Raw genomic sequence first — 26,056 nt, 5'->3', positions numbered from 1 at the left:
TTTTTTCTCTGCTTCAATCCAAATCATGCCAGCCTCCTCTGCAAGTGAACCCGCTGAATTTCAAGACTTGTCTTGCCCTTATATAACTACCATGGCAACCCAGCTGGGATGGAAGGTGGGAGCAACCCCAGGCTATTGGTCAATTTCCAGAGTCCTCAAATGGTCATCCTGACGGTTTTCTCTAGTTACATCATTGCCTTTTGGGGAGAGCATTTGCTAATCTACTTATTCCATCATAACTGAACTCCATCACTCCCCAGATTGACATTTCGTTAACAAAAAACTTAGATGCTGTGTAATAAGAGTTTCTGTCTACTGTGTAATGAAGAACACCAAATGGTTACTGTTTTTGGTCCCGAGATCAAAATAGCAACTAATCTAGAGATTTAATGTAGAGATTAAAATAGAATTGTGGCTTATTTTCCCACTACTTCCCTTGAGTTCCTATGGAACAGTTTTTATTATTTTGTTTAATTAAAGATTTACTCTTTATTATTTACTTTGTATAATATTGTTTGTTAAATTAGGTAAATAAAATTTCTCTGGAATTCTGAGCTAAATGTTTTTTGCATTCTTTAGTATTTTTTTTAATCTGATAAACAGATCTTGTATCAGCTAATATTAACAAAAATTTATTGAGTGTTTATGTTGTTCTAAGTACTTTACATGTATGAAATCTTGTAGTCCTAACAACTTGAGTTATAGATAATGTTTTCATTTTATAGATAAGTAACTTAAACTTACACACCTGGTGGTCGAAGAGATAGTAGTTGAAGGGCACTTCCTGTTAAGTAAGATTGTAAATAAAATCAGCTTTCTCTATTAATATTCTTGAGATATTTGCATATTTTTTTAAGATTTGGTTTGGATGGCTTAGTCTGAAGTAGAGACTAATGTTTTGGAGAAAAATTCAGATATAAACTGTGATTTGAATTTTTAAAAAAAATTTTTTTTTAATTTATTTATGATAGTCACACAGAGAGAGGGAGAGAGAGGCAGAGACACAGGCAGAGGGAGAAACAGGCTCCATGCACCGGGAGCCCGACATGGGACTCGATCCCGGGGCCCAAGGATCACGCCCTGAGCCAAAGGCAGGCGCCAAACTGCTGCGCCACCCAGGGATCCCCTGATTTGAATATTTTAATAAACAAATAGAACTAAGTCATATAAATTCTTGCCTCTAAAGAGAATAATTGTTTTAAAGTTTTAGTTCACTTAACACTCTTGGAAGTAAAAGTTGGTAATTTGAGAGGGACCATTTCTAATTTCTCTTGTTTTAGTTTTTTTTTTTTTAATTTTTATTTATTTACGATAGTCACATAGAGAGAGAGAGAAGAGGCAGAGACACAGGCAGAGGGAGATGCAGGCTCCATGCACCGGGAGCCCGACGTGGGATTCGATCCCGGGTCTCCAGGATCGCGCTCTGGGCCAAAGGCAGGCGCTAAACCACTGCGCCACCCAGGGATCCCTAATTTCTCTTAAAGATAAGCGGGAAGGGAGAATTTTGATTATGTAAAGAGAGATGTTGAATTCTTTGTGAAGAAGAGAGGAAATAGAGGTCTTATGTTTCTCTTAGGTTTTGCTATCCCGATAGGAGTGTTTGGGGGCATGGAACTATTGGTGGAAGGTAGAAGGAAAGATGTTAAGGAGCAGGAAAGCTATTTTTTAATTAGTTATAATTATTTAAGGATTATAAGCCTTTATACCTGTGATTGGAACTGTCTACAAAACCACAGCACAAAATCACACCACCACTGCTTACCTGCTAAGTACATTCTCTAGCTGCACATGGAGTAAGATTCTCTAGTTGCACATAGAATAAGAGAAAACAGTTTTTTAATAGTTTAATTTGCAAACCTAAATACAGAATTAAAATAATGGTCATATGGAAAAATCCATTTTGTATTTATTAAATAATACAAATATCTTAAATTTGTTTAATTTTACTTTTACATACATTATTATGTCTAAATGATTTTCAAATTTAAGGTACTTCTGGAATCACTGAGGTACTGTGTGATATATTGTAGTTTTTATTTTATTTTTAAATTTTTATTTATTTAAAAAAGATTTTTATTTATTTATTCATGAGAGACACAGAAAGAGAGAGGCAGAGACATAGGTAGAGGGAGAAGCAGGCTCCATGCAGGGAGCCCAATGTGGGACTTGATCCCGGGCTCCAGGATCATGCCCTGGACTGAAGGCAGGCGCTAAACCACTGAGCCACCCAGGTGTCCCATATTGTAGTTTTTAATTTGATAAAATTAAATGGCTTCTAATGGAGTCCCAATATTTATTACTAATTCGAATGACCAGTCACTAAGGATGCTGAATAATGGTTTTTAGTTGGTGGATGTTTTATTTTTCTTGTGTTTAAGTGAGTATTTTTTATAGAGTTTTAAAAAATATGCTTTTATAAGAAGCCATATGATGTTATAATATTTCTTTGAATTTTAATATATTAAAATAGATTTTAAAGATTTTTTTTACAGCAATTTAGTTTACAGAAAAATTGTGCAAAAAGTATAGTGCTAAAAAATAAAAGTATAGTGCTTTCAGGCATGCCTGGGTGATGCAGTTGGCTAAGCTTCTGACTCTTGATTTTGGCTTATTAGGTCCTGATCTCAGGGTGATGAGCTCAAGCTCCATATTGGGCCCCACACTCAGCGCAGAGTCTGTTTAAGTTTTTTTCTCCCTCTGCCTCTTCCCCTGTACGTGTGTGCCCTCTCTCCCTCAAATAAATACTAAAACTCCAAAAAAAAAAAAAAAAAAGAAGAAAGTATAGTCCTTTTCTATATACCCCTTTCCCCTTCACAGAGATTCCCCTATTGTTAATACTTTGTATTGGTGTGGTACATTTGTAAAAATTGATGAACAGTACTGATATTCCTATTGATTTTTTAAAGCAATTATTATCTAGTTTAACAGATGAATAGTTTCTGTAATCCTTACGTAAAGTTGAGATAACTATTGTTCATTTATTACTCATTTTAAAAGTACTCTTATTAAAAATGAAACACAATTACTCTCCTCTTTTTAGGGTGGAATAATTAATGATGGTTCTGAATTGATTGGTCCTGCTGAAGCTTATTCTGATTCCCTCGTTGACAGCTTTCCTGAGTGTAGTACAGAAGGTATGATATTTTTTTCATTTCATGATTTTGATTGCAGAAAACTATAAATCATATTTGAATTGCAAAAGAATAGATGGCTATAGGAATTTGAGAGTATTTCACCAATTCTAAGATACTATTTTTCCTTCCATATCACTGATACTGAGCAAGTGATGTTGGGTCAATGATATCTTACATTTAATTGACAGCTTTTTTTCTTTCTTAGTGAAATATAAAGTAATGATTTATCCTACAATTAACAGCATATTGGATTTAGTGAAGTGTGGTACAATGAATGTTCACAATTTGTATTGTCTGGTGTTAAGAATATTTTGCTAAAATTTATTTAGTAGTGTCTGACTTTTAGACAATTTCAAAACTGGTTTTATTTTTTTATTTTTAAATTTTAAAAAGATTTATTTATTTATTTATTATGATAAACATAGAGAGAGAGAGAGAGAGAGAGAGAGAGAGAGAGAGAGAGAGGCAGAGACACAGGAGGAGGGAGAAGCAGGCTCCATGCTGGGAGCCCGAAGCGGGACTCGATCCCGGGACTCCAGGATCGCGCCCTCGGCCAAAGGCAGGCGCTAAACCGCTGAGCCACCCAGGGATCCCCTCAAAACTGATTTTAAAAGTTTAGTCATGTTCCGAGAAAGAATAAACCTAAGCAGTTTTAGTGTTTTTAGTATGTTTTATAATAATGTGAATCTAAACCAGTGCAATTTTTGAAATTTTAATCATTTTAATTAAAAGATGCTTAATCTCTTGTTTTATTCTCTAGTTGACCCATCCTTGAATTTTTATGAAGAGTTAAAATCCATACATTTTATTCTTTAAATTTCCTTAGCTAGTTTTCTTGCAGGGAAGATTTTGGAATTAAGAAAAAGAGATTTGGAGACAGGGAGGGAGAGTTTTTAAAAATAGGTAATTAGATTTATTTGAGGAGGCTTAGGTTTGTTTTATATAAAAGTAAAATCATAGACTAGATATATCTTGATCTTTTTCGTGGATTATAGGTTATGGTAGAGGAGGATGCTTAATATGGGAGGCCATAATCTCATTTCAGTGATGTTTTTGTAGGGATATGTACTAATATTATATATCAGCAGACACATTGATAACAGGTTTATTGCAGTAAGTTCCCATCTTAATTTGGTAGGAGCGGGAAGTTCCCATCCATTGTGTAGGCTGAAGCATTTAAAATTTGTTTCTCAGGTGCGTTGTTAGCACAGTAGGTAGCATGTCAGTCTCATAAAATTTATTTTTCTTTTGTTGCCACTGCATTGAGACATGATTGGCTCTTCATTTTTTTTTCTTTTTTTTGTGGTGGCTCCCATTGACTTAAAAACAAAGTCCATTCATTTATACCTAGTGTTTTGTGTAATGTATGGGGACCTCAGGCCCAGGGGTTTCCATTAGGTCCTCAATACCTTTGACTCCATACTGAATCAGCCAAGGTCATAAAAAACATTGCTGACAGTAATTTTAGTTTACAATCCATTTTGTCTTGGGGGGGGGGGGGAAGTACCTGTTCCCTATAACCTGTTTTGATCTGCAGATCCTTGCCAGGCTTTGGAAAATCTGGTCCCTGCTTGGGATCCCAATGTGATTCTATTTCTAGAGCCAGTTTCCTTGGAAGGTAACTTTATTTGGGATAATCTGATCTGGCCATTACCTCCGAGATACTCTTTTCCTGAGAAAGGAGGAGAAGGGTATCTTTTGCCTGTAAATGTGCTAATTTGGTGACATCCAATAATGGACAAATGAGTTAGAAAGATTTGTAGGAGAGTGTTCAGTGAAGAGTACAGTTCTTGGAAATTGTAGAATGCTTCTTAATTTCTCTTCCTTTGTGTTTTGTTATAGGAATATAAGGTTGCATGACTTGGGAATGGTTATATTCTTTTGATATCAATAAGCCTTTTTATTCTTTCTTTTTATTTTTAAAAATATTTTATTTATTTATTCATGAAAGACAGAGAGAGAGAGGCAGAGACACAGGCAGAGAGAGAAGCAGGCTTCATGCAGGGAGCCCGACGTGGGACTCGATCTCGGGTCTCCAGGATCACACCCTGAGCTGAAGGCAGCGCTAAACCGCTGAGCCACCCGGACTGCTCAATAAGCCTTTTTAACTAGGTGTGAATCAGCTATGGTAGGAGATGTATGTCTGAGAACCTATTTTAGTGTTAGGTCATCACGAATGGAATGATACAGAGGTCTTTTGTTATCATCTGGAAAAGAAGGGGAGGAGCATTATTATTAGGAATGTGTTTTCTTCGGATAGTGTTCTAGAATCTGGAAAGCTGTTCAGGGTAAAAATGTGGTAAAAAGAAAAAAGATATTACCTAAAACTAGGATGAGTTTGTAATTTATTGTCCAAACTGGATCTCACACTTCTGAGAAGTAAAGAGGATGCTTTAATAAGTATATCAAGACTGGGGCTGCCTCTGGCACAGTGGGATGGTATGGGCCGCTCTACCTAAAGCAGTTGTTCCAGGGTTTACCTTTGAAGTTTCCAAAAGATGCATTTTCCTTGGAAGGATTTATCTTTTAGGAATATGCTTTTATGAGAGAAATTGGGGGCAACTTTTTTTTTTGTTAAAAACCCCAGAAAAGGACAGCCCGGGTGGCTCAGTGGTTTAGCGCCACCTTCAGCCTGGGGTGTGATCCTGGGGACCTGGGATCGAGTCCCATGTCGGGCTCCGTGCATGGAGCCTGCTTCTCCCTCTGCCTGCTTTTCCCTCTGCCTGTGTCTCTGCCTCTCTCTCTCTCTGTGTCTCATGAATAAATAAATAAAATCTTAAAAAAAAAAAAACAACCTAGAAAATACTTATGCTACCTAAAAGTAATACTGGCATTTTATCCTTTCAGCGCATAGTTCAGTTTTCCAACTGCATTACCATCTCTGGAACATGCTGTGATCCATGAAGAATGCAAAATGTGGAACTAGAAAAGCTGTTAATGGTTGTGTTTTTTACCCCCTCCCTTTAAAAGCCCTTTTGCCTGACTAATTAATCCTGCTGAAAGACACCTTGTTGACTAATACAGATCACAGTGTCAGCTTGCAAATTCATTGTTTTTTGAGAGGGGAAATAACTTTTAAATATCATGAGATTGTCTGGCATAATGGGGAAGTGGAAGATATACTTTCCTACCAAAAGGTCTGCAAGCCCCTGAGATAGCAAAGGGAGAGGGCCTCTCCTAGCAAAAGAGCAGAAAAGCTGGCAGCCGGCCAAGCCCCACAGGTACACAGTGAAATGGAAGGTTGTAGAGGGATTGTGGTGGCAAGTGCTTGTGGTTTGGATTTAGAGCCAAAATGTGAGGAAGTGATTCACTCTATAACAACTCCTCTGAGTGTAGTATTTTAAATGATGTTTCAAAGGTGTATTCATTTTTCATACTTGTGATTTAGTTTGCCAGTGAAATGAGCCAGAGGGGCAAATCTTAATATATAGTCTGCTGTTTCAAGGTCCTTCAGTAGTTAGAATGACATGGCAAGTATATCACCTCTCAGAGAACAGATGTAGAGGCTAAATGATCATTATTTTTATTAGTACCATAAAAATGCAATCAACAGGTCTTAATTTACCTTGAAGGAAAGTTTTCTGAAGAAAACATAAAGAGCTGGATTAATGTTTTTTTTTTTAAATTATCATTATTTGATAGTGGGATAGAGAAAACTCCTTTAAGGTTTCATAAAACCAATAATTTGGTAATTAACTGGTAAATATATTTTATCTAATATGAAATTGAAAATTATAAAATTATTCAGTAGGTTTTTAGATAAAAAAGTTAATATTGTTTTATGTTTTTAAAATGAAAAGGTCACTCTTTATCTCCTTTGTCCGGAGAAATTAAACTACATATATTTTTAAAGATGAAAGAAGATTGACTTGATTGTTAACATCTTATTTCCTTTTTAAACTTGCATCTTTTCATTTGATTAAACTTAGCTATGAAGTTACTATCACATTTGTGGAAATCTGGCCAAAATGGTGCATGGGAATTGAGCTTCTTGACATGTTTCTCTCATCTGTTGGCCTGTTTGAAGGATGTAGTTGCTTTACTGCCATGCTGGCCTTTATATTGGAGCCTTTGATGTTGGTAGACTCTCATCTGGTAACCTGTGTCATTTCCTCTTCCTAATACGTTGCTTGACTTCCTCTGCAGTTATGGGAGGGACATTTTCCAGGTGTATGCAGCAAACAAGAGAAAATAATTAGGTGATCATAACCACAAATACAAATTGAGAGATCAGCTTCTTATATGTAAATCTTAAGAGTGAATGTTCTTAAATGTCTCCTGGAATAGCCAGATCTACTTTTTTTTTTTTTTTTGTAGTAAATTGTGGATTAAGAGCTCCATGGGGCTCACTTGTGGCAATTGTAGACACAAGAAAGGATCTATTAAGTTGTCTTGAAGTAGCCATTTTAGAGTAAATGAAATGTACATTTTGATAATAGCATCTATTGCTGGTCTATGTTAAGGATCTCTAAAATCGCCTTCAGTTCAAGATTTGTGTTTTTATTTGATGGGGGAATTCGTTAAAGCATGAAGATTAGAGTTAAACTGTATTAAATTGAATAATGTTGATGAGTTTTAAACTCTTAGGGGAGACTAATTGGAAGGGTGTATAGTTATTTAAGTTTGAAGAAAATGATCTGTATCAATGTACCATTTCATTATTATGATATTTTTCTTTTTGTTATTTGTATTATTTTCGTTTAGTTGATTTAAAGTTGATGCTTTGAAATGGGATTATTTATTTATTTATTTTTGAAATGGGATCATTTAAAAAAGGAATATTCTTCAGTAGATTGGCTACTTAATAGCCTAAATCTATTTTTCAGATGAACTTAAAGTCTACGCACTACATGGAGTAGTGTAAAATTACAAAATCTAGAAAGCCTAATTAAAAGTCATTTAAATTTAAAGTAGAATTTAATGTGAATGTCCACTAGGTGGCACCATGAGAACTCTAAATCTAGTTACTCTGATTATTTTAGGCCCTCCTGTATTATGAGAGAAGGCTTATTCACTTTGAAGTTCTTTTTCTTTTAAGTGCTTATCTACTTAACTGTTATTCATTGTCCTTATTAGTTGAATTTTATTTGGTGAGGGAGCTTAAATAGGGAAAAAGGAACGGATCATTATTCTCAAACACAAATGAGAATGTGTCATTCTATGTGTGCATGTAAAACAAATGATACAAATTATAAATATTGACTCTTAAAAACCCTAGGGCTATTGAGGATAATGTTGTGTATTAGGATTTTAGGGCTGGGGGGGGAAATAAAAAAATCATAATATGTCATGGAAAGTGTTTTAGAGTAGAAAGAATGATATAGATAAATCCCTTACTCTACAATTAAAAATTGGAATTTCAGAGAAGTAAAGCCATGTGCCTAAGGTGGTCCAGGCACTCCAACTATTCAGCAGCAAGTATATTTTGAAAGGGAAGATTTAATTTTATGGAGAGGGAAGCAATGAGAATACCTATTTGTTATAGAAAGCTCAGTGTGAGCTACTTGAGTGCTGGGTAGCAGGTTTGATTTGCAGAGGAGATTATGGAGAGTAGCAACATAAAAAGTTCATTAGGTAGAAAGGGAAGCCAAGTCAGGGATCTTTGTTGTTGATAACAGTATTAGGGTTGTAATTTTGACTGATGTGTTGTTTTCTGAGGTTATTCTGTTTTTCACCAAACATGCAGTAGATATTCTGATGCTCTTTTCATAACATTTTCAAGGGTGAAGCAAAGACTTGTCCTCAGGACATTATAAAAATGTGAAACATCAAAGGAATGGTACTTTTTCATAACAGCAGTTATTTCTAAATGATAAGTTGGTAATCAAATACTGGAGTCTTAATTAGCATCAAGTTTTAGATTTAGTCATCTAAAATCATATTTATAAGGGCTTGTTTCTTAATGGAGATTGATATGTATGTCTTCTACCTCAGGGTGACCTTTGTTCTGCTGGCTAGATATTTTGCTTTGTGTGTGAAGCATGAGTCATTGCTACTAGGAAAAGTAGAAATTCCCTTTCGTTGACTGAACCTCAGTGCTCAGTGAAAGCTATCAGCTAATAATAATGAGGCCATGTATTTTATATATAGTTGACCATGACAGACCACCTGTTGTTCTAAAGGAAACTGATCTCTTTTTGCAGATGGTCTTCAAATACAGATTTCTGATAGTTTATAGTATAAAGATTTATTCTATAGCAACTCAACCTTTTCCCCTGGTGCCTGTCTTTCAGAGGTGGTGTCCTAGACAGATTTCACTAGACTGCCCTACTCTGAGCAGTTCAAAGCACAGAAGGTGAGGGTAGGTAGGTGAACTGGGATGCTATATAAACCCCTCATGTCTGTAGCTGCTTTTTAACCGGTCACCTGGGGCCCTCTAATAGCCCTGAGACTTGAATCTCTGTGATATGAACCTGGAGGCAGAACGCTTTCATAGAACCTTTGACTCTTCCCCCTCCCATCTCTTCCCAAAAAGGCTTAGGTTTTTGTCTTGATGGTGTTGGTGAAGCATGTACCTTTTACTCTCATGATGGCTCCAGAGGGCCCCTTTAAACATGGATTGACTTCAGGTTGGTTTCACTTTTGACAAAGAGTCTCTGAATTGTCAATTGTTGCCCTGCCTTATCCACAACGTTCTTCCTACTGGGCCCAACTGAGAACCTCTAGCTTGTTTGCTGCTCTCTGTATCCTATTCCCTTTCTTTCTGGGTTTTAGGAAGCTAATCTCCACTTAATGCGATGTTTATATGTAGCTTCATATAAAACAGGTTGAATGACAGGACCATGATTTCAAGGCGTTGGGCTAGCACTTTATTATGTATTAAGCATATAGGATGAAAGAGCTGGTACTGAGTCCGTGTGTAAATAATGGTTCATTGCTGCGGTGGTGAAAGGGGAGTGTTCTTGAGTTGGTTGGGGAATACTTCATTGAGAAGAAGGGGGTTTAGAAATTGCTTAAATACAGAAGGGAAAGATTTCGGAGAGTGCTGGAAGATGATTAGTTGCAGTGTACGGTTGCGATAAGATAGTTAGGCTTTTCACATCTGGTAGGGTGCATCTTAGGAGGAGAATTAAAGGAAGAAGACAGGTAAGGAAGAAGTGTCAAGGGTTAGTCTGCTTCACACAGATCTGTCTATAATCATTTTGGTCTTCTCTCTTAAGTTAGGAATTCCTAGGCACCGGCTGCTGGGTGATTCATACGGGCCTATATTTCATAAATTTTGTCTATATAATATAGATTTATTTACAAGCAAATTCCCAGTTTTAGCCCTTGCTGCTGCTTTGGTATCCTTCAAATACCGAGGCTTAGGAACTTGCCATACACATATAAGAAATGTGATAAGAGTCACCTGTAATCCCACCATAAAGGGAAAATTACTGTCAGTGTTTAACATACTTCTCTAGCCTTTTTTCCTGTGTTTTTGTTTTAAAACAAAATTAGAATTATAGTATATGCATATACTGCTTTACAGTTTGTTGGTTTTGCATAATAGATAATGAATACCTTAGCATTAAACATTCTTCTATAATATAATTTTTAATAGCTGTATAATGTTTTCTCAAAGGGATGCACCATAATCTCCTATTGTTAGGAATTTGTTATTTCCAAATTTTCACTAAATTTTTTGATGGATATTCTCATGTATAGATTTTTTTTATCATATCTCTGATTATTTTTGGTATAAGTTGATGAGTTTCTGGGTAAAAGATATTAGCGTTTTTTACATCTGATATGCATTGTCAAGTTGTCCTCTAGAAAGATTAAATCAGAAGTCTTTTTGCTTCCCTTTGCTTCTAGTTGAACCAGAAAAATTCCTCATCCTAACCTGCTAGTTTTTCTTACTTTGCTTACTTTGAAAGATTCTTCATTTAGAATTGGGTAGAATTTGAAAAGGAAACAATTTGAATATTATTTATTATTTTGTTTTATTATCTGACTTTTTTTCTAGGTATTTTGATAGTCTTACTCTTCTGATCTAATTTTATTTAAGCATGATTTCCCTTGCTAACAAAATACGATTGGAAAGGTAAGAGAGGAAATAAAACTATGTCACTAGATTTTTGTGGTCAAAAGCCAAGAAACTGAGTACACATAATTTTACCCCTTTGCCCTTTGGTATTATTGTTCTTGTTAGAAAGGAAAATCAGGCAAAACATGAAACAGTACAATGTGATAGATGATGTAAAGGTTATAGTGGCAAGACACTGGAGAGCAGACAAAAGATCTATAACAACATTTTCCTTTCTTTTTTTTTTTTTAACATTTTCCTTTCTTTTATGATTAGCTGTATAAACCAGAACTTATTTTTTTTTAAAACTTTGTATATTTGTTTATTAATATCAATAAATATTGACCAGCTTATATAATGCCCCCATTTAAGGAAATAAATGTGCATTGAAATAGATAAAATATTTTTGAATCACTTAAAGAAATCTCATAAGGTTTGTATGTTTCTCGGATAAATAATTTTGTAGATTGCTGTAAAAGATTTGGATTTTGAAAGCTGTCTCTATAGCTGAAATGTCAGAGATTGAAAGATTTCCACTAGGTCCAATGAATCTCATCTCAGATTTTGGATTTAATGAAGTCTTTTGCTTTTAGGAAATGAAATGAGCGCTTTATGGACATTCTAAGGATTTGAAAAAAAAAAAAAAAACCCTGAAAACAGGATATGTTGACAGGGTGCCAAAGTAGTGTCTGAAGCTGATTTGAAATTTGAGTTTAGCTGCCAGTAACATGTTTTTACCCTAACTTATTTTATTTGATATGAAGTAAGCAATTTGAGTCTATAATAAGGGTTGACAAACTATGGCCTGTGGGCCAAATCCGACCTACCACCTGTTTTTATATGACCTACTAGCTAAGAATGGATTTTATGTTTTAAAATGGTTGGCAGAATTCAAGAGAATATTGTTTTGTGGCATGTGAAAATTATATGGAATTCAAATTTCAGCATCCGTAAATAAAGTGTTACTGGAACACAGCCATACTTATTCATTTACATATTATCTGTGGCTGCTTTTGTACTACAATAGCAGAGTTGATTAGTTATGACATAGATCATATGGCCCACAAAGCCTGAAATATTCCCTGGCCCTCAGAAAAAAAAGTTTGCTGATCCCTGATCTAGCATGTGTAGTCTAATCTACCTTTAAGTTTGACTTTGTATATGATCCTGAAGAAATAATTTTCTTTTCTGAGAAACTTGAAAGTCAATATTCAGTGGTGATACAGATCACATAGTTGTTCCCAAACTTAATTTTTACATAACTCTATTGTCAATCATATTGAATGATATAGATCAGTAACTCTCAAAGTATGGTCTTCGACCCCTGGGTATCTGGGAGATCTTTTCAGGAGGTCCCTAAGGCAGAAATTGTCTTCATAATAGTCTAGGAGATTATTTGCCTTTTTCACTGTGTTGACATTTGCACGAATGATGCAAAGACAAATGGTCAACTGCTGAGTCACCCAGGCATCCCTCCTCACACCTTTCAACCAGAACAACATGACAACAGATTGAGGGCAGGATCAGATGTGGGAATCTAGGCACCTTCTCTTAAAAAGATTTGTAAAAATGTAAAACAATGTCACTTCTCTCACTAAATACTTTGTTTCTGAGAATATAGTTTTTTTTGTTTTTTTTTTTAAAGATTTTATTTCATTTGAGAGAGAGAGAGAGCATGAGGTGGGGTGAGGTTGAGGAGAGGCACAGGGAGAGAGAGAAGCAAACTCTCTGCTGAACAGGTAGCCTAACATGAGGCTTGATCCCAGGACCCAGAGATCATGACCTGAGCTAAAGGCAGATGCTCAACCGACTGAGCCATGCAGGCACCCCAAGAATGTAGTTATTTTTAATAAAAATTATGTTAATGGAGTGCCTGAGTGGCTCAGTGGGTTGAGCATCTACCTTTGTCTCTGGTCATGGTCCTGGGGTCTGGGATTGAGTCCTGCATTGGGCTCCGTGCTCATCGATGAGTCTGCTTTTCCCTTGCCCTCTGCCTGCCACTCTCCCTGTTTATGCACTCTGTCTGCATGTGTCAAATGGATAAATAAAATCTTTAAAAAAAATGATATTACTATGTAATGGACTTCAGTGTTTAATTAAAAAATTTTAGTCTATTTAATTATTAAGAGTGGTAAATTTTACAGGTATAATCCACAAAAACAAAAGTTTTTTGAGGTTCTCAATTATTTTAAGAATGTAAAGGGAGGTCCCAAGACCTCATACTCATTTACCATGAAGTCAGTTCTATGAAATGGGAGAAATAATTTTCATTGCTCAATATTTCAATACCACCTATTTATTAATTTTCTGTCAGAAAACTAAGAGGCAAATATAGACCAAACCTCTCTCCAAAAGCATGTAGAAGAGATTGAAACAAAGATTTCTAAAAATTTAGTCCTTTAAAAAAAAAACACAACTAAATGGCATACATTTTCCAGATATGGATGATTATCTAAAAGCACACCTCTGAGGGTACATCGTATAATAGTTAAATAATGATTATATAATTACTATAATAGTTGTAATTGAATGATAGTCTATTATGCTTTATATGCATTAACTCTATTTCTAAAGTCGCACATAATAAATAATATTATTAAGTGACTCACTGTTGGTCACATAGTAAGTTTTAAGAGCTGGGATCCAAGCACTTGGTTTTGTCTTACCTTGAAGCTCTTATACTTTTCCCTTTATCATAATGATGTTGTTACAAGACATGTGGTAAAGCCTCTTCTTTTTTACAAGAAGACTAGATAAAGACTTGCCTTTGGTTTTAGTGTGATAATTAAGGCAAAGGAGATTGGCTTCTAGAGCTACGTTGAGTGCAGAAATGAACGAAGTAAGCAGAAACAAATTGCCAGGCACTGATCTCTATCAGGCAATGACAGCCTTCCTAATCGACTTGGATAGTATGAACAAATGAATAGTGTGATTTGCATTCTTTTTGGATAATCCTTAATTTAATATCTATTTACTATTGTGATCATATTTCTAGGTTTCTCCAGTGACAGTGATCTGATATCTCTTACTGTTGACGTGGATTCTCTTGCTGAGTTAGATGATGGAATGGCTTCCAATCAAAATTCTCCCATTAGAACTTTTGGTCTCAATCTTTCTTCGGATCCTTCAGCACTAGGGGCTGTTGCTTCTGACAGTGAACAGAACAAACCAGAAGAAGAACGAGAAAGTCGCAGCCTCTTCCCTGGCAGTTTAAAATCTAAACTTGGCAAGAGAGATTATTTGGAGAAAGCCGGAGAATTAATAAAGCTGGCTTTAAAAAAAGAAGAAGAAGATGACTATGAAGCTGCTTCCAATTTTTATAGGAAAGGAGTTGATTTACTCCTAGAAGGTGTTCAAGGTACCATTTTATCTGTATTAATATGTTTTGGAATGTTATGTTGGTGCCTGGAAAGAAAAGTGTATACATATAACTATAACTTGTGTAAAGTTCCAGGTAAAATTAAGACTGAAAATGAGAAAATACTGAAGATTAAATGGCCTACCTTTGGGGGGCACCTGGATGGCTCAGTCAGTAAGCCTCTGACTCTTGATTTTCGCTTAGGTCATGTAGGACCTTGGTGTCGTGAAATGGAGCCCCCATCCATGCTGGGCATGGAGTCTACTTAGGATCCTGTCCTGCCCTCTTTCCCTCACCTCCTAGGCCCATTCATGTGCATTCTCTCTCTCTCTCAAAAAAAAAAAAAAAAAAAAAAAGACCTGTATTTGGGTATATGCCTTCTTCTTTTTTTTTCCTAAGCATGCATTTATTTATTTATTTATTTATTTATTTATTTATTTATTTATTTATTTAACAGAGAGCCAGAGAGCACAAGCAGTGGGAATGGCAGAGGGAGAAGGAGAAGCAGGTTTCCTGCTGAGTGGGGAGCCTGACATAGGGCTGGATCCCAAGATCCTGAGATCATGACCTGAGCCAAAGGCAGGTACTTAATCGACTGAGCCACTGAGGCGCCCCTGGGTATATACTTTTAATTACATGAATGGAAGACAGTATCAGAGCTGCTTAACTCTCTACTTTGATCAATTAACCAACAAAAATAGGTCTTAAAAAAAATCAAATCTCCACATCTCTTGTATGAATAATAATCTATTTTTTATGATGTGGCTAGTGATCACGAGCCTTCACCTCTCTCAGGAGTATTCACAGAGATTCTTTAGTGCATTTACTCTTGCTCTCCTGAAGAGAGGGGATGAAATGTAAAGGTTCTTGATTTGCCTACTGTTCTGTTCTTTGTTAGTTGCCATAAATTCTCAGCTAATTACTGGGGTGAATTGGGACATTTAGAGCTGAATGTTTCTGAATGTCTGTAACTAGGATTTAGCTTTTTTTTAAGCATCAGATTTTTGTTTATAGTCATTTGTCTTTTCCTTATAGAAAGAGTGTGAAGCATACTGCAGTTTTATGATTTTTCTAATGTGGTAAAAAATGAGTACTTGTCTACGTGGACTAGAAAAGGGAGTGGGTGTAGTGGCATCGTTGCTTTTTAGCCAGAATTTTGACTAATTCTCTTGTTTTTAGCCCTTACTCTGATTTCCATAGCTACCTAGTGCTACCAGTTCCCAAACTTTGGGAGAGATTTACAGTGTAATATAAGTCAGGCAATTTTCTTGAGTTTCCCAAGTCAATAACCATTCATCTGTCTGTTATCTAGCTTGTAAAATGTTGCTGCAGTTTTCTCTCTTAATCCCTTTGTCTTTTTGGGCTTTTGCCTTAACAGTAAGTCTTTTATTGCCACGTTAATGGAGTTTCAAGAGAGAGCACTTCTCATGGTTTGACTGGTACGTCATTTTGATACAAATTTTTGTTTCTCAAGTAATGTCATAGGGTTTTTTGTTTGCTAGTAGAGCATTCTGGTCTTTAAAGATCTACACGTTTTTCTTTGTCTTAACTCATTTCGGGTTGACAGTTTAAAATCGGGTTGAGTTGCATTTAGCTTTAATATTTTCCCTTTTCTTTTTAGATCATTTTGTGCTAAAAATTCACTTGTGTTTAACTGACACGGATATATCAGCGTGATATTTTTCTGTCTTAGTTATTTGCATTTAAACTTCGAGCACTTCATAATGTTACCACTTGATGGCACCAGAAAAATAAAAATCTTTACTTCAAAATGAGAATTATGGATATATATCAGCAAATAACAAATATCATTTAGATATTTACTTTGTGATTATATGGTGAATTATTTCTCACTAGAACTTGATACCAAATCTACTAGACCTCTGTCTCAAGGAATATTACCATTTATATATGTTTTTCCTATTTAACATATCCCTGTCTTTCTGAAAGTACAATATCCGTTCCAGCCATGGATTGGTTTTAGTTGTTCTTGTGCCATCAAATCTAAAAAATTATACTTGACTAATTGCTTTTAGCCTTTTGTTATTTATTCATTCTGTGATCAATTTCTTTATACAAACTGTGGGAACCACAATCACAGAATTCTAATTTTTAGCCAATATGTAAAATAACCTTTGCTTTAGTTCTTTTTTTTTTTTTAAAGATTTTATTTTTATTTATTTATGAGAGTGAGAGAGAGAGAGAGAGAGAGAGGCAGAGACACAGGCAGAGGGAGAAGCAGGCTCCACGCTGGGAGCCCGACGCGGGACTCGATCCCGGGACTCCAGGATCAGGCCCTGGGCCGAAGGCGGGCGCCAAACCGCCGAGCCACCCAGGGATCCCCCCTTTGCTTTAGTTCTTATGCTTATGTTTTTAACTATGTGTCACATGTAATGTCAGGGCAGTGCTTTTGGTTGGTATGTAAGTCACCACCTAACAGACATATGGACGTTATTGGTTAAACTCCCCCCCGCCCCCGTTTTATTGAGATACAATTGACATATAACATTGCACTAAAGGTGTACATGATTTGATACCTATATATATATTATGAAATGATTACCATAATGAGTTTAGTTAATTAGCATCCTTCCCCTCACAAAGTAACAAATTTTTTTCTTCTTATGACAAGAATTTTTAAGATCTACTCTTTTAGCAATTTTCAAATATGTGATAAGGTGCTTTTAAACTATAGTCCCAGTGTTGTATATTACATCATGGGACCCGTTAATCTTGTAAATGGAAGTTCGCACCTTTTGACTACCTTCTCCTACTTTTCTCACATCCCTATTCCTGCCTCTGGTAACCTACCAATCTTTTCTATAAGTTTGGTTCTTTTTAGATTCTACCATAAGTGAGATTGTATAGTATTTGTTTCTCAGAGGTATTTTACTTAGCATAATGACCTCAAGGTCCATTCATTTCACTAATGGCAGTATTTCCTTCTTTTTTATGGCTGAATAATGTTTCCGTGTGTGTGTATGGACACACACACATATATTGTTTTTTTTTTTTTTTTCTGGGATTTAATGGTTTCAGGTCTTATGTTCAGGTCTTTAATTTTAAGGTCTGTGAATTTTATGCAGATGTTCAGGTCTTTAATTTTGAGTTAATTTTTGTGTGTGGTGTAAAATAGGGGCTTAGTGTTATTTTTTTGCAGGTAGCTGTTCATTTTTGTCAATACCATTTATTGAAAATATTATCCTCCCTAGTGTATATTTTTGGTTCCTTTGTTAGAAATTAATTGACTATATATGTGTGGCTTTATTTCTGTGCTCTGTATTTTGTCCCATTGATCTAGGTGGCCAGTACCATACTGTTTTGACTCCTATAGCTTTGTAATATAGTTTGAAGTCAGGAAATGTGATGCCTCCAGCTTTGTTCTTTATTCACAGATTGCTTTCGATATTTGGGGTCTTTTGTGGTTCTGTACAAATTTTAGGATTTTTTTTTCCTACTTAGGTGAAAAATGTTATTTCCTACTTGTGGGGAATTTTGGTAGGGATGAATTTCGGTAAGGATTGCACTGATAGGGAAGCTATAGATTGGATTGGGTAGTATGGACATTTTAACAATATTCTTTCAATCCATGAGCATGGGATATCTTTCCATTTATTTTTGCCTTCAATTTCTTTTATCAATGATTTGTAACAGATTTCATGTTATTAATTCTAACAGTTTTTTTTGGTGGAATCTGTAGGGTTTTCTGTATATAATATCATACTACCTGCAAATAGAGACAGTTTTACTTCTTCCTTTCTGATTTGTATGCCTTTTTATTTCTTTTTCTTGTCTGATTGCTATGACTAGGACTTTTGTAGTACCATGTTGAATCAAGTGGTGGGAATGAGCATCGTTGTCTTGTTCCTGATCTTAGAGGAAAAGCTTTCAGCTATTTACCATCGAGTGTAATGTTGAGTATGATGGATTTATTCTTTAATTTGTGGGGAAATTGGGGGCTCTAGCTTGTGAGCTGACTTGATGTTTATGGGTAGAAGAGATATTTTCTTCAGGAAAGTTTGTTTTAGTAGGGTAAAGTTGTTACTGAAACATCGCTATAACCATAATGCCTATGCATCATTTTAATTTAATTCTTGCTATAAGAATGGTTACCTGTTAGGAAAAAAAATAGAATTGTTATCTTTATAATAAATTCATTATTTCTGGATATCTGATAATCTAGAGAGAATGATCTTTCAGAGCTAAGTAGGAGTGCTTTATACAAGGTTCTTATGATTTGGCAAATTTTGTTATTCTAAATACTATTCATCCTAACTAAAGCATTCATCCTAAAGGAGGTTATCTGCGTTGTTTGTAGATCTGATAAAGATGGCTTAATGTTTTTCTTACTTAACTGGTGTTTGCACAGCTGAGACTAGAGGCAGAACGCAATAGCAGCAGTTCTGTTTGCCCATCCAGGAGAGAAGGAGCATACCCCGATACTGGTAACTTTGAATTCTCCTTTTGAATCTGACACTTATTTCCTCAATCTAGGAATGGCTCTTGAAATTAAGGTGCCTTCTGCTCTTCTAAGTATCAGGTCTTTATGTGCTTAAGACAGAAAATCCAAAAATCAAGATTGAAGGAATCAACTTGAATCTTTGAAGAGAATGTTTCCAATACATTTCCTTTCACTTCTGTCTTGTTTGTTTTTGCAATGGCCTGGTATGATTAATCTATATTCTGAGTGTTGGTTTTCTAGAATAATTATGGGAATGTAGAATGGCAAATGGATGACATAAAGGCATTAATAAAATATTTAAATAACAGCAATAATTTATTGTCTATTAGATGCCTGTCATTGTACAAGGGGTTTTTCTTAACATATTTTTAACCCTCAGAACAAGCCTATAAGCTGAACTATGACTGGTCATACTGGGCTTTGTCTAAGGACACCAAAATTTAGAGGGTGCAAACATTTAATGTAATGATTCTAGAAGCTTGGCACCTAGTTAGCAAGAATAATTATTTAAAACAGGAAGCTACCAGATGGCGAGCATTGTTAGTAACACCCATCTGTGGGCTACATTATGAATTACAGAGTTGATTTGAGAACTGGTTTTGTTTGGTTTGTTCTAGGTGCCAAAATTGCTGGCTTATTTGTTTGTAAGGTAGATACTGTAATCCCCATTTAATAGGTGGAGAAAACTAAGACTTGTATAAAGCAAGCAATTTGCTCCATTAATACAAGCCACTAAGAGTTTCAGTTTTAAATCTGGGTCTTTCTGAGTTCAAATCTTATCTTGTTTCCACTGTGCCATGTTACTTCTTAAACATTTCTTCTCTAATTATAGTAGCTTTTTAAAATGGAGAAGAAACAAGTCTTCAGAGAGTATCAAATATTTATAAACTTTATTTTGAAATTCATTCTTTTTCCTTCCATTTGATTATTTGCTTATTCAGCCATCTATTCATCCAATTGAAGTTTCAATAGGTATGTACTGGGTGTTGTGATAGTGACTATAAAATGGTTTTTAAATATAGAATTGAATGATGATTCTTCAAAATAAGATCTCTTTTGTGTTTCTTTTTAAATTTTCTGCGTATATTATAAATCTCACATTGAAAAGTATTCCTGGATGCTGTTGATATGTAAGTTTTCTATGATTGTTCTTGTGGATATTTTTGACCAGTGGTATAACTCTGAAGATATTATGAAAGTATTGTCTAGTCCACTTACTTTTAGGGATTGTCCACTTAACTACAAAGTATGGTATAGTATAAGGCTAACAACACTGAAAGCTGTAATTTTAATAGGCAGTGGTGGTATAATCATACTGTCTTCTAATGCATTGGCTCTTAGCTGTTTTGATTTATGATCTTCTGAGGGGAACTTTGTTCTTTTTCAATATTATTTTGATTGTTTGGGTCCCCTTACAACTCTATATAAATTGAAAATCACCATTTTAAAAAAATGAGCTATAGTTGATTTTATTTACTTTTTAATTTTTTCTTTTAGAAAATCAGGTTTTCTGTTTCTGCAAAAAAGGCTGTTTGAATTTTGATAGGGATTTCATTAGATTGGTAAATAAATATGGAGAGTATTACCATCTTAAAAGTATATTCTAATCCATGAACACACTGGATGTCTTTCCATTTATTTAGATCTTTAATTTCCTTCAGCAATGTTTTGTAATTTTCAGTGTATGCTCTTCACTTTCTTGGTTAAATCTATTCCTAGGCATTTATTCTTTTGATGTTATTGTAATTAGAATTGTTTCATTAATTTTCTTTTTGGATTGTTCATTCCTGGCATTATAAACACAACTGATTTTGTATTTTTATCTTGTATGTGGCAGCTTGCTGAATTCATTTATTAGCTGTAGTAGTTTTTTGGTAGATTCTTTGGGATTTCTATAGGATTATGTTCTCTGTGAATAGATGCAGTTTTGCTTGTTCCTTTTCAATTTGGATGCCTTTTTAAAAAAATCTCTTCTTCTTGCCTAATGCTCTGGTTAGGACTTCCAGTGAAATGTTTAATAGCTCCAGTAAAAGCATGAATCACATGGCCTTCACCTCATTTTTCTAGCTAGGGAATAACCTAATTAGGTATAGGTTATTTATTCATCCCTGCAAAGGAGCGAATCATCCTTGGCTTGTTCTGGATTTCAGGGGGAAACCTTTCCATCTTTTATTATTGAGTATGATATATTTTTTTAAAAAAGATTTATTTATTTGAGAAAGAGAAAGTGGGGGAGGGGCCAAGGGGGAGAGAGAGAGAATCTGATTCCCCTCTGAGCGTGGAGCTCCACCGTGACCCTGGGATCATGACCTGGGCTGAAACCAAGGGTCCGATGCTTAACAACTGAACCACCCAGGCACCCCTCCTTTGAATATGATGTTAGTTATTAGTTTTTCATATGTACCCTGTATCATGTTGAAGAAATTCCCTTCTATTCCTAGCTTTCTGGATGGTTTTATTATGAAAGAGTGCTAGATTTTGTCAAATGCTTTTTCTACTTCAGTTGAGATGATCATGTATCTCCCCCCACACCCCTACCCTTCGTTTTATTAATGTGTGGTATATTACATTGATTTTCTTTACCTTTGCATTGCTGGAGTAAATCCCACATGCCACAGAGATTTTTTACCTTATATTTAAACCTGATTGTGCTCTTAATATCTCTTGTATATTTGGTTCATCATTGTAATATAGTTGGAAAATATGGGCTGCTCGTTGAAGTATGAACCTGCTTGTCCATTTTAATCTGTAAATCACAATTTTACTTTTCAGAGAGCAGTACTAAACAAACATAGAATTCTTTTTAATGAAAGCTTTCACTACCTTTTCTGTTTTTTTCTTTTCTGTTTTAAAATAAAACATGTGCTCTTCTCTGTAATTCAATAAATTGAATAAATAAATTATGATTCAATAAATTGCTTTAGTTGAGGAATTTTTAGATCTTAACTGTTTTGAAACTGGCTAGAAGAAAGCATTTTAAAACAGTAAAACTCAGATTTTAAAAATAGAGATTTGAAAGTCGTTTTTATGTTGCCTATTCTGTTTTCTTGTCCCCATCATTACCCTGTGTGTGTGTGTGTGTGTGTGTGTGTGTGTGTGTCGTTTAATTATCTAGGAAGTGTCTGTAACAGGAAAAACCAGGTACCAATGCAGTGTTCTTAGAAGAAACTATTTCATAGGTCAGGGAAAAGGTGCTATAGACTGAATGTGTCTTCCCAAAATTCATATTGAAACCTAATCCCCAGAGTGATGGTATTTGGAGGTGGGGCCTTTGAGAGATGATTAGGCCTTGAGGGTTCTGCCCTCATGAGTGGGATTAGTGCCCATTAGAGACCTCAGAAAGCTGCTTTGCTCCTTTTACCACGTGAGAAGGCATAGTGAGAAGGCATAGTGAGACGGTAGCCATCAATGGACAAGGAAGCCAGCACCAGATAGCAGACCTGTTGGAATCTTGCTCTTGGCCTTTGAGCCTCTAGACCTGTGAGAGGTGCATTTTTGTTTATAAGTTCCATGGTATTCTGTTCTTACAGCCAGAATGAAACTAAGAGAAGACTTTAGATTCTCTGGTTGCGATGTTCACAAATGGATAGACAGTTGCTTTTTAAATTATCCTGTACTCAGGTCAGTCTTAGCAAATTTTGTGTTATACTGGACTCTTTCAGTTATTGGTAAACAAAACTAACTCAAAGAAGCTCACGTAGAAAGTGTTGTAGCCCGCATAAATGAGTGGTCACATCTGGCTAGATTCAGGTGTTGAAGAACTGTCACAGGGTTTCTATGGTTGTTTGCTCATCTTTATACATGGCCTGTCTTTTTAGTCCCCTTTCTCCTGCTTACTTTGATCTCTGGGTGGTGTGAAAGATAACCCCCTCATCCCATCCCTGGGCAGCTGTAAGTTTACAGAGGTTTTTTTCCTCTGAGTTCTAGAGGAAGAGGGTGTTTTCCTTCTAGCTCCTGTACAAGCATGGGTCACATGCCTTTACCTCATTTTTCTAGCTAGGGAATAACCTAATTAGGTATAGGTTATTTACTCCTCCCTTCAAAGGTGGGCAGAACTATCCCTCATGAACCATACAAACTAAACAGCATAGCTGTAGCATATGAGGGGAGTGAACCAAAATGAGAAAGGATTATTAGGCAGAAACAAAATAAAATGAAAATGTCACCCTCTACTTAACCCTTCCTGACCCCACACTGACCCTTAATATGCTTTCTCCCCCTTCCCTGTTAAAAAATGTTTGTTTATATGTTTTCTCATACATGTTTCTTAGATTTTCTAGGGAACAAGCATCATATCTATTTTTTTAACTTTTAATTGAATTGAATTTACAGAAAAGTACATATTGTAAGTATATAGCTTGATATATTTTCACCCATGGAGCACACTTATGCTACTGGTACCTGGATTAACAAGTAGAACTTGACCAGTACTCTTGAGGCATCCGTATGTTCCTTTCCAATTACTACCTCCCCAGAAGTGATTGCTATCTTGATCTCTAAAGAGCGCTGATTGCATGAGATCTGCCCTTTTCTATTCTTACCTCTTTTTTTTTTTTTTTTTTTTTTTATTTATGATAGTCAGAGAGAGAGAGAGAGGCAGAGACACAGGCAGAGGGAGAAGCAGGCTCCATGCACCGGGAGCCCGATGTGGGATTCGATCCTAGGTCTCCAGGATCGCGCCCTGGGCCAAAGGCAGGCGCCAAACCGCTGCGCCACCCAGGGATCCCTCTATTCTTACCTCTTGTGAGGGTACTGTTCCAGTTTATGTCCTCTTCTGTACGTCCACCCCTCTTCTGTGCAGTTTCTTTTATCAATGAGGATGGGGGAGTGATTGGTGTTTCTCTTTTGTTTTTATAGGCCCCTTATCTTTGTCTTCTCCTTTCCATTATTCTCTACACCCCTTTACTGTTACATTATCCCTCCCTTTCTTTCTTTCAAGATTTTATTTATTTATTTATTTGACACAGAGAGAAAGAGCACAAGCGGGGGAGCAGCAGACAGAGGGAGAAGGAGAAGCAGGCTCCTTGCAGAGCAGAGACGGATCCTGGGATCATGACCTGAGCCTAAGGCAGACGCTTAACCGACTGAGCTACCCAGGTGCCCCCATCATACCCTTTTCTTTAGGGTCTGTTTCTTCCACAGAAGAAAAGCTTTACTAAGGCTCTCACTTTTGGTTCCACTCACTTTCAAGTCTGTCTTTATATTTATAGCCTGTGTTTTCAAACTGCCAAGTCCCAGTTTATGTTTCATATTTTGGCATTTAATTGGACTTTTTCTTTCTGGGGGTGTTTATGTTTCATTTTGTTTTTCTACTGTTCTTTAAGTCCTGTGTACCCTTGTCTACTTTTTTTAAGGGATCTGTTAATCTCTCTCTCCTCTGGTTTCTACATTCATGCGCCTGCAATAGTGGGGCCTTTGGAGCTCTGTTGTAATTTGGTTTATTTCTCTATTTACAGATAATCTAAAAGTCATGGCATTCTTTTCTTAGGAATGCTGAAGGTGTGGGTCATATGTGGTTTTATTTATCCCTCAAGTTTTTAATTTGTTTTGTTTTTTGTTTTGAGAGATTATGTGGGGAGATTTGAAATTGGGTGGTTTTCATTATCTTCCAGACTTGAGATGCTACACTTACTATTATTTAAAATTTTCAGTAACTTTTGCATTCCTGAAATAAACCTACTCAGTTGCAATGTGTCTTTTTTTATATATCACTGGGGTTCGTTGCTATTATTTATTCAAGATTTTTGTGTGTTTTTATTTTTCATGTTTATTGTCTTATCTATATATACAAATATATTCATAAATCTGTATATGTATTACAGATATATTTACTGAATCAAAAGTAAATTATAGACATCATGGCTTTGACCTGTATGTAAAAGACATTTCCAGAAAATAAGGTCATTCTTTTACATATCCACAGTGTAAATATCATACTTAACAAATTTAAGAGCAATTTTAGGGAAAGGATTTTAATACTGGATTTAATTTCTTTAATAGATATCCAACTGTTAAAATTGTATATATTTCTTCTTTTATCAACTAATTGGTAAGTTGTAGTTTTCAAAGAATATGTTTCATACAAATGGTCAAGTTAGTTTTTTTTCTCTGCTCTTTTGCTTTATTTTATTATTCTTATTGAGATATAATTGACGTATAACATTATGTTAGTTTTAGGTGTATAGCATAATGATTTGATATATGTATATATTGCAAAATGATCATAATAATAAGTCTTGCTAACATCCATCCCCACACCATTGCAATTTTTTTTTTGTGATGAGAACTTTTAAGATATATTCTCTACACAACTTTCAAATATACAATACAGTATTATTAACTATTGACACCATGTTGTACATTATACCTCTGGGATTTATTTGGTTTATAACTGGAAGAACTTTGTATTTTTTGAACCCCTTCACTCATCTGGCAACCGTGAGTCTGTTTTCTGTGGCTCTGAGCTTTTTTTAAAAAGGAGACTCTACATGTAAGTGAGATCACACGGTATTTACTTTTTCTGTGTAACTATTTCACTTAGCATAATGCCTTTAAGGTTCATCCATATTGTTGTAAGTGGCAGGATTCCGTTCTTTTTATGGCTGAATAATATTCCTGTGTGTGTATGTGTATACCACATTTTCTTCATTCATCCATTGATGGACACTTTGGTTGTTTCTGTTTTTGCTATTGTAAATAATGCTACAGTGAACTGCGGTTGCAGATATCTTTTTAAGTGTTTTTATTTTCTTTGGGTAAATACCCGGAATTGCTGGAACATGTAGTAGTGCTATTTTTAATTTTTTGAAGAGCCTCCATATTGTTTTCTATAGTAGCAGCACCGATTTATATTCCCACCAACAATGCACAAGGGTTTCTTGTTCTTCACATCCTTGCAAACTCCTGTTATCTCTTTGATAACAGTCACTCTAACAGGTGTGAGGTGATTTCTCGTTGTGGTTTTGATTTGCATTTTTCTGATGATTAGTGGTATGGAGCACCTTTTGACGTATCTATTGGCCATCGGTATACCTTTGGGAAAACCTTTATATAGATTCTGACCATTTTTATTTTTATTATTCGTTCATTCATTC

General features: G+C 35.5%; 1 protein-coding gene across 6 annotated transcripts in view; it reads left to right on the top strand.

Annotated features, from left to right (window-relative positions):
• The window catches only part of RPS6KC1 (ribosomal protein S6 kinase C1), a 178,674-nt gene that overhangs the window by 48,824 nt on the left and 103,794 nt on the right, over positions 1-26,056 (top strand). For 4 of the 6 annotated variants that reach the window (XM_055319061.1, XM_055319062.1, XM_055319064.1 and 1 more), the window contains 2 exons: positions 3,041-3,134; positions 14,138-14,500. In XM_055319061.1, coding sequence (XP_055175036.1) covers positions 3,041-3,134; positions 14,138-14,500 — 457 coding nt within the window. Of the gene's footprint in view, positions 1-3,040; positions 3,135-14,137; positions 14,501-23,987; positions 24,060-26,056 lie in introns of those variants that run through there. The other 2 variants (XM_055319065.1, XM_055319067.1) reach the window with 2 other exon arrangements.

The sequence above is a fragment of the Nyctereutes procyonoides genome, unplaced genomic scaffold (genome assembly GCF_905146905.1).
Source record: "Nyctereutes procyonoides isolate TBG_1078 unplaced genomic scaffold, NYPRO_anot_genome, whole genome shotgun sequence".
Classification (NCBI taxonomy): domain Eukaryota; kingdom Metazoa; phylum Chordata; class Mammalia; order Carnivora; family Canidae; genus Nyctereutes; species Nyctereutes procyonoides.
Note: the sequence above shows the minus strand (reverse complement) of the source record. Positions and strands in the feature narration are given on the sequence as shown.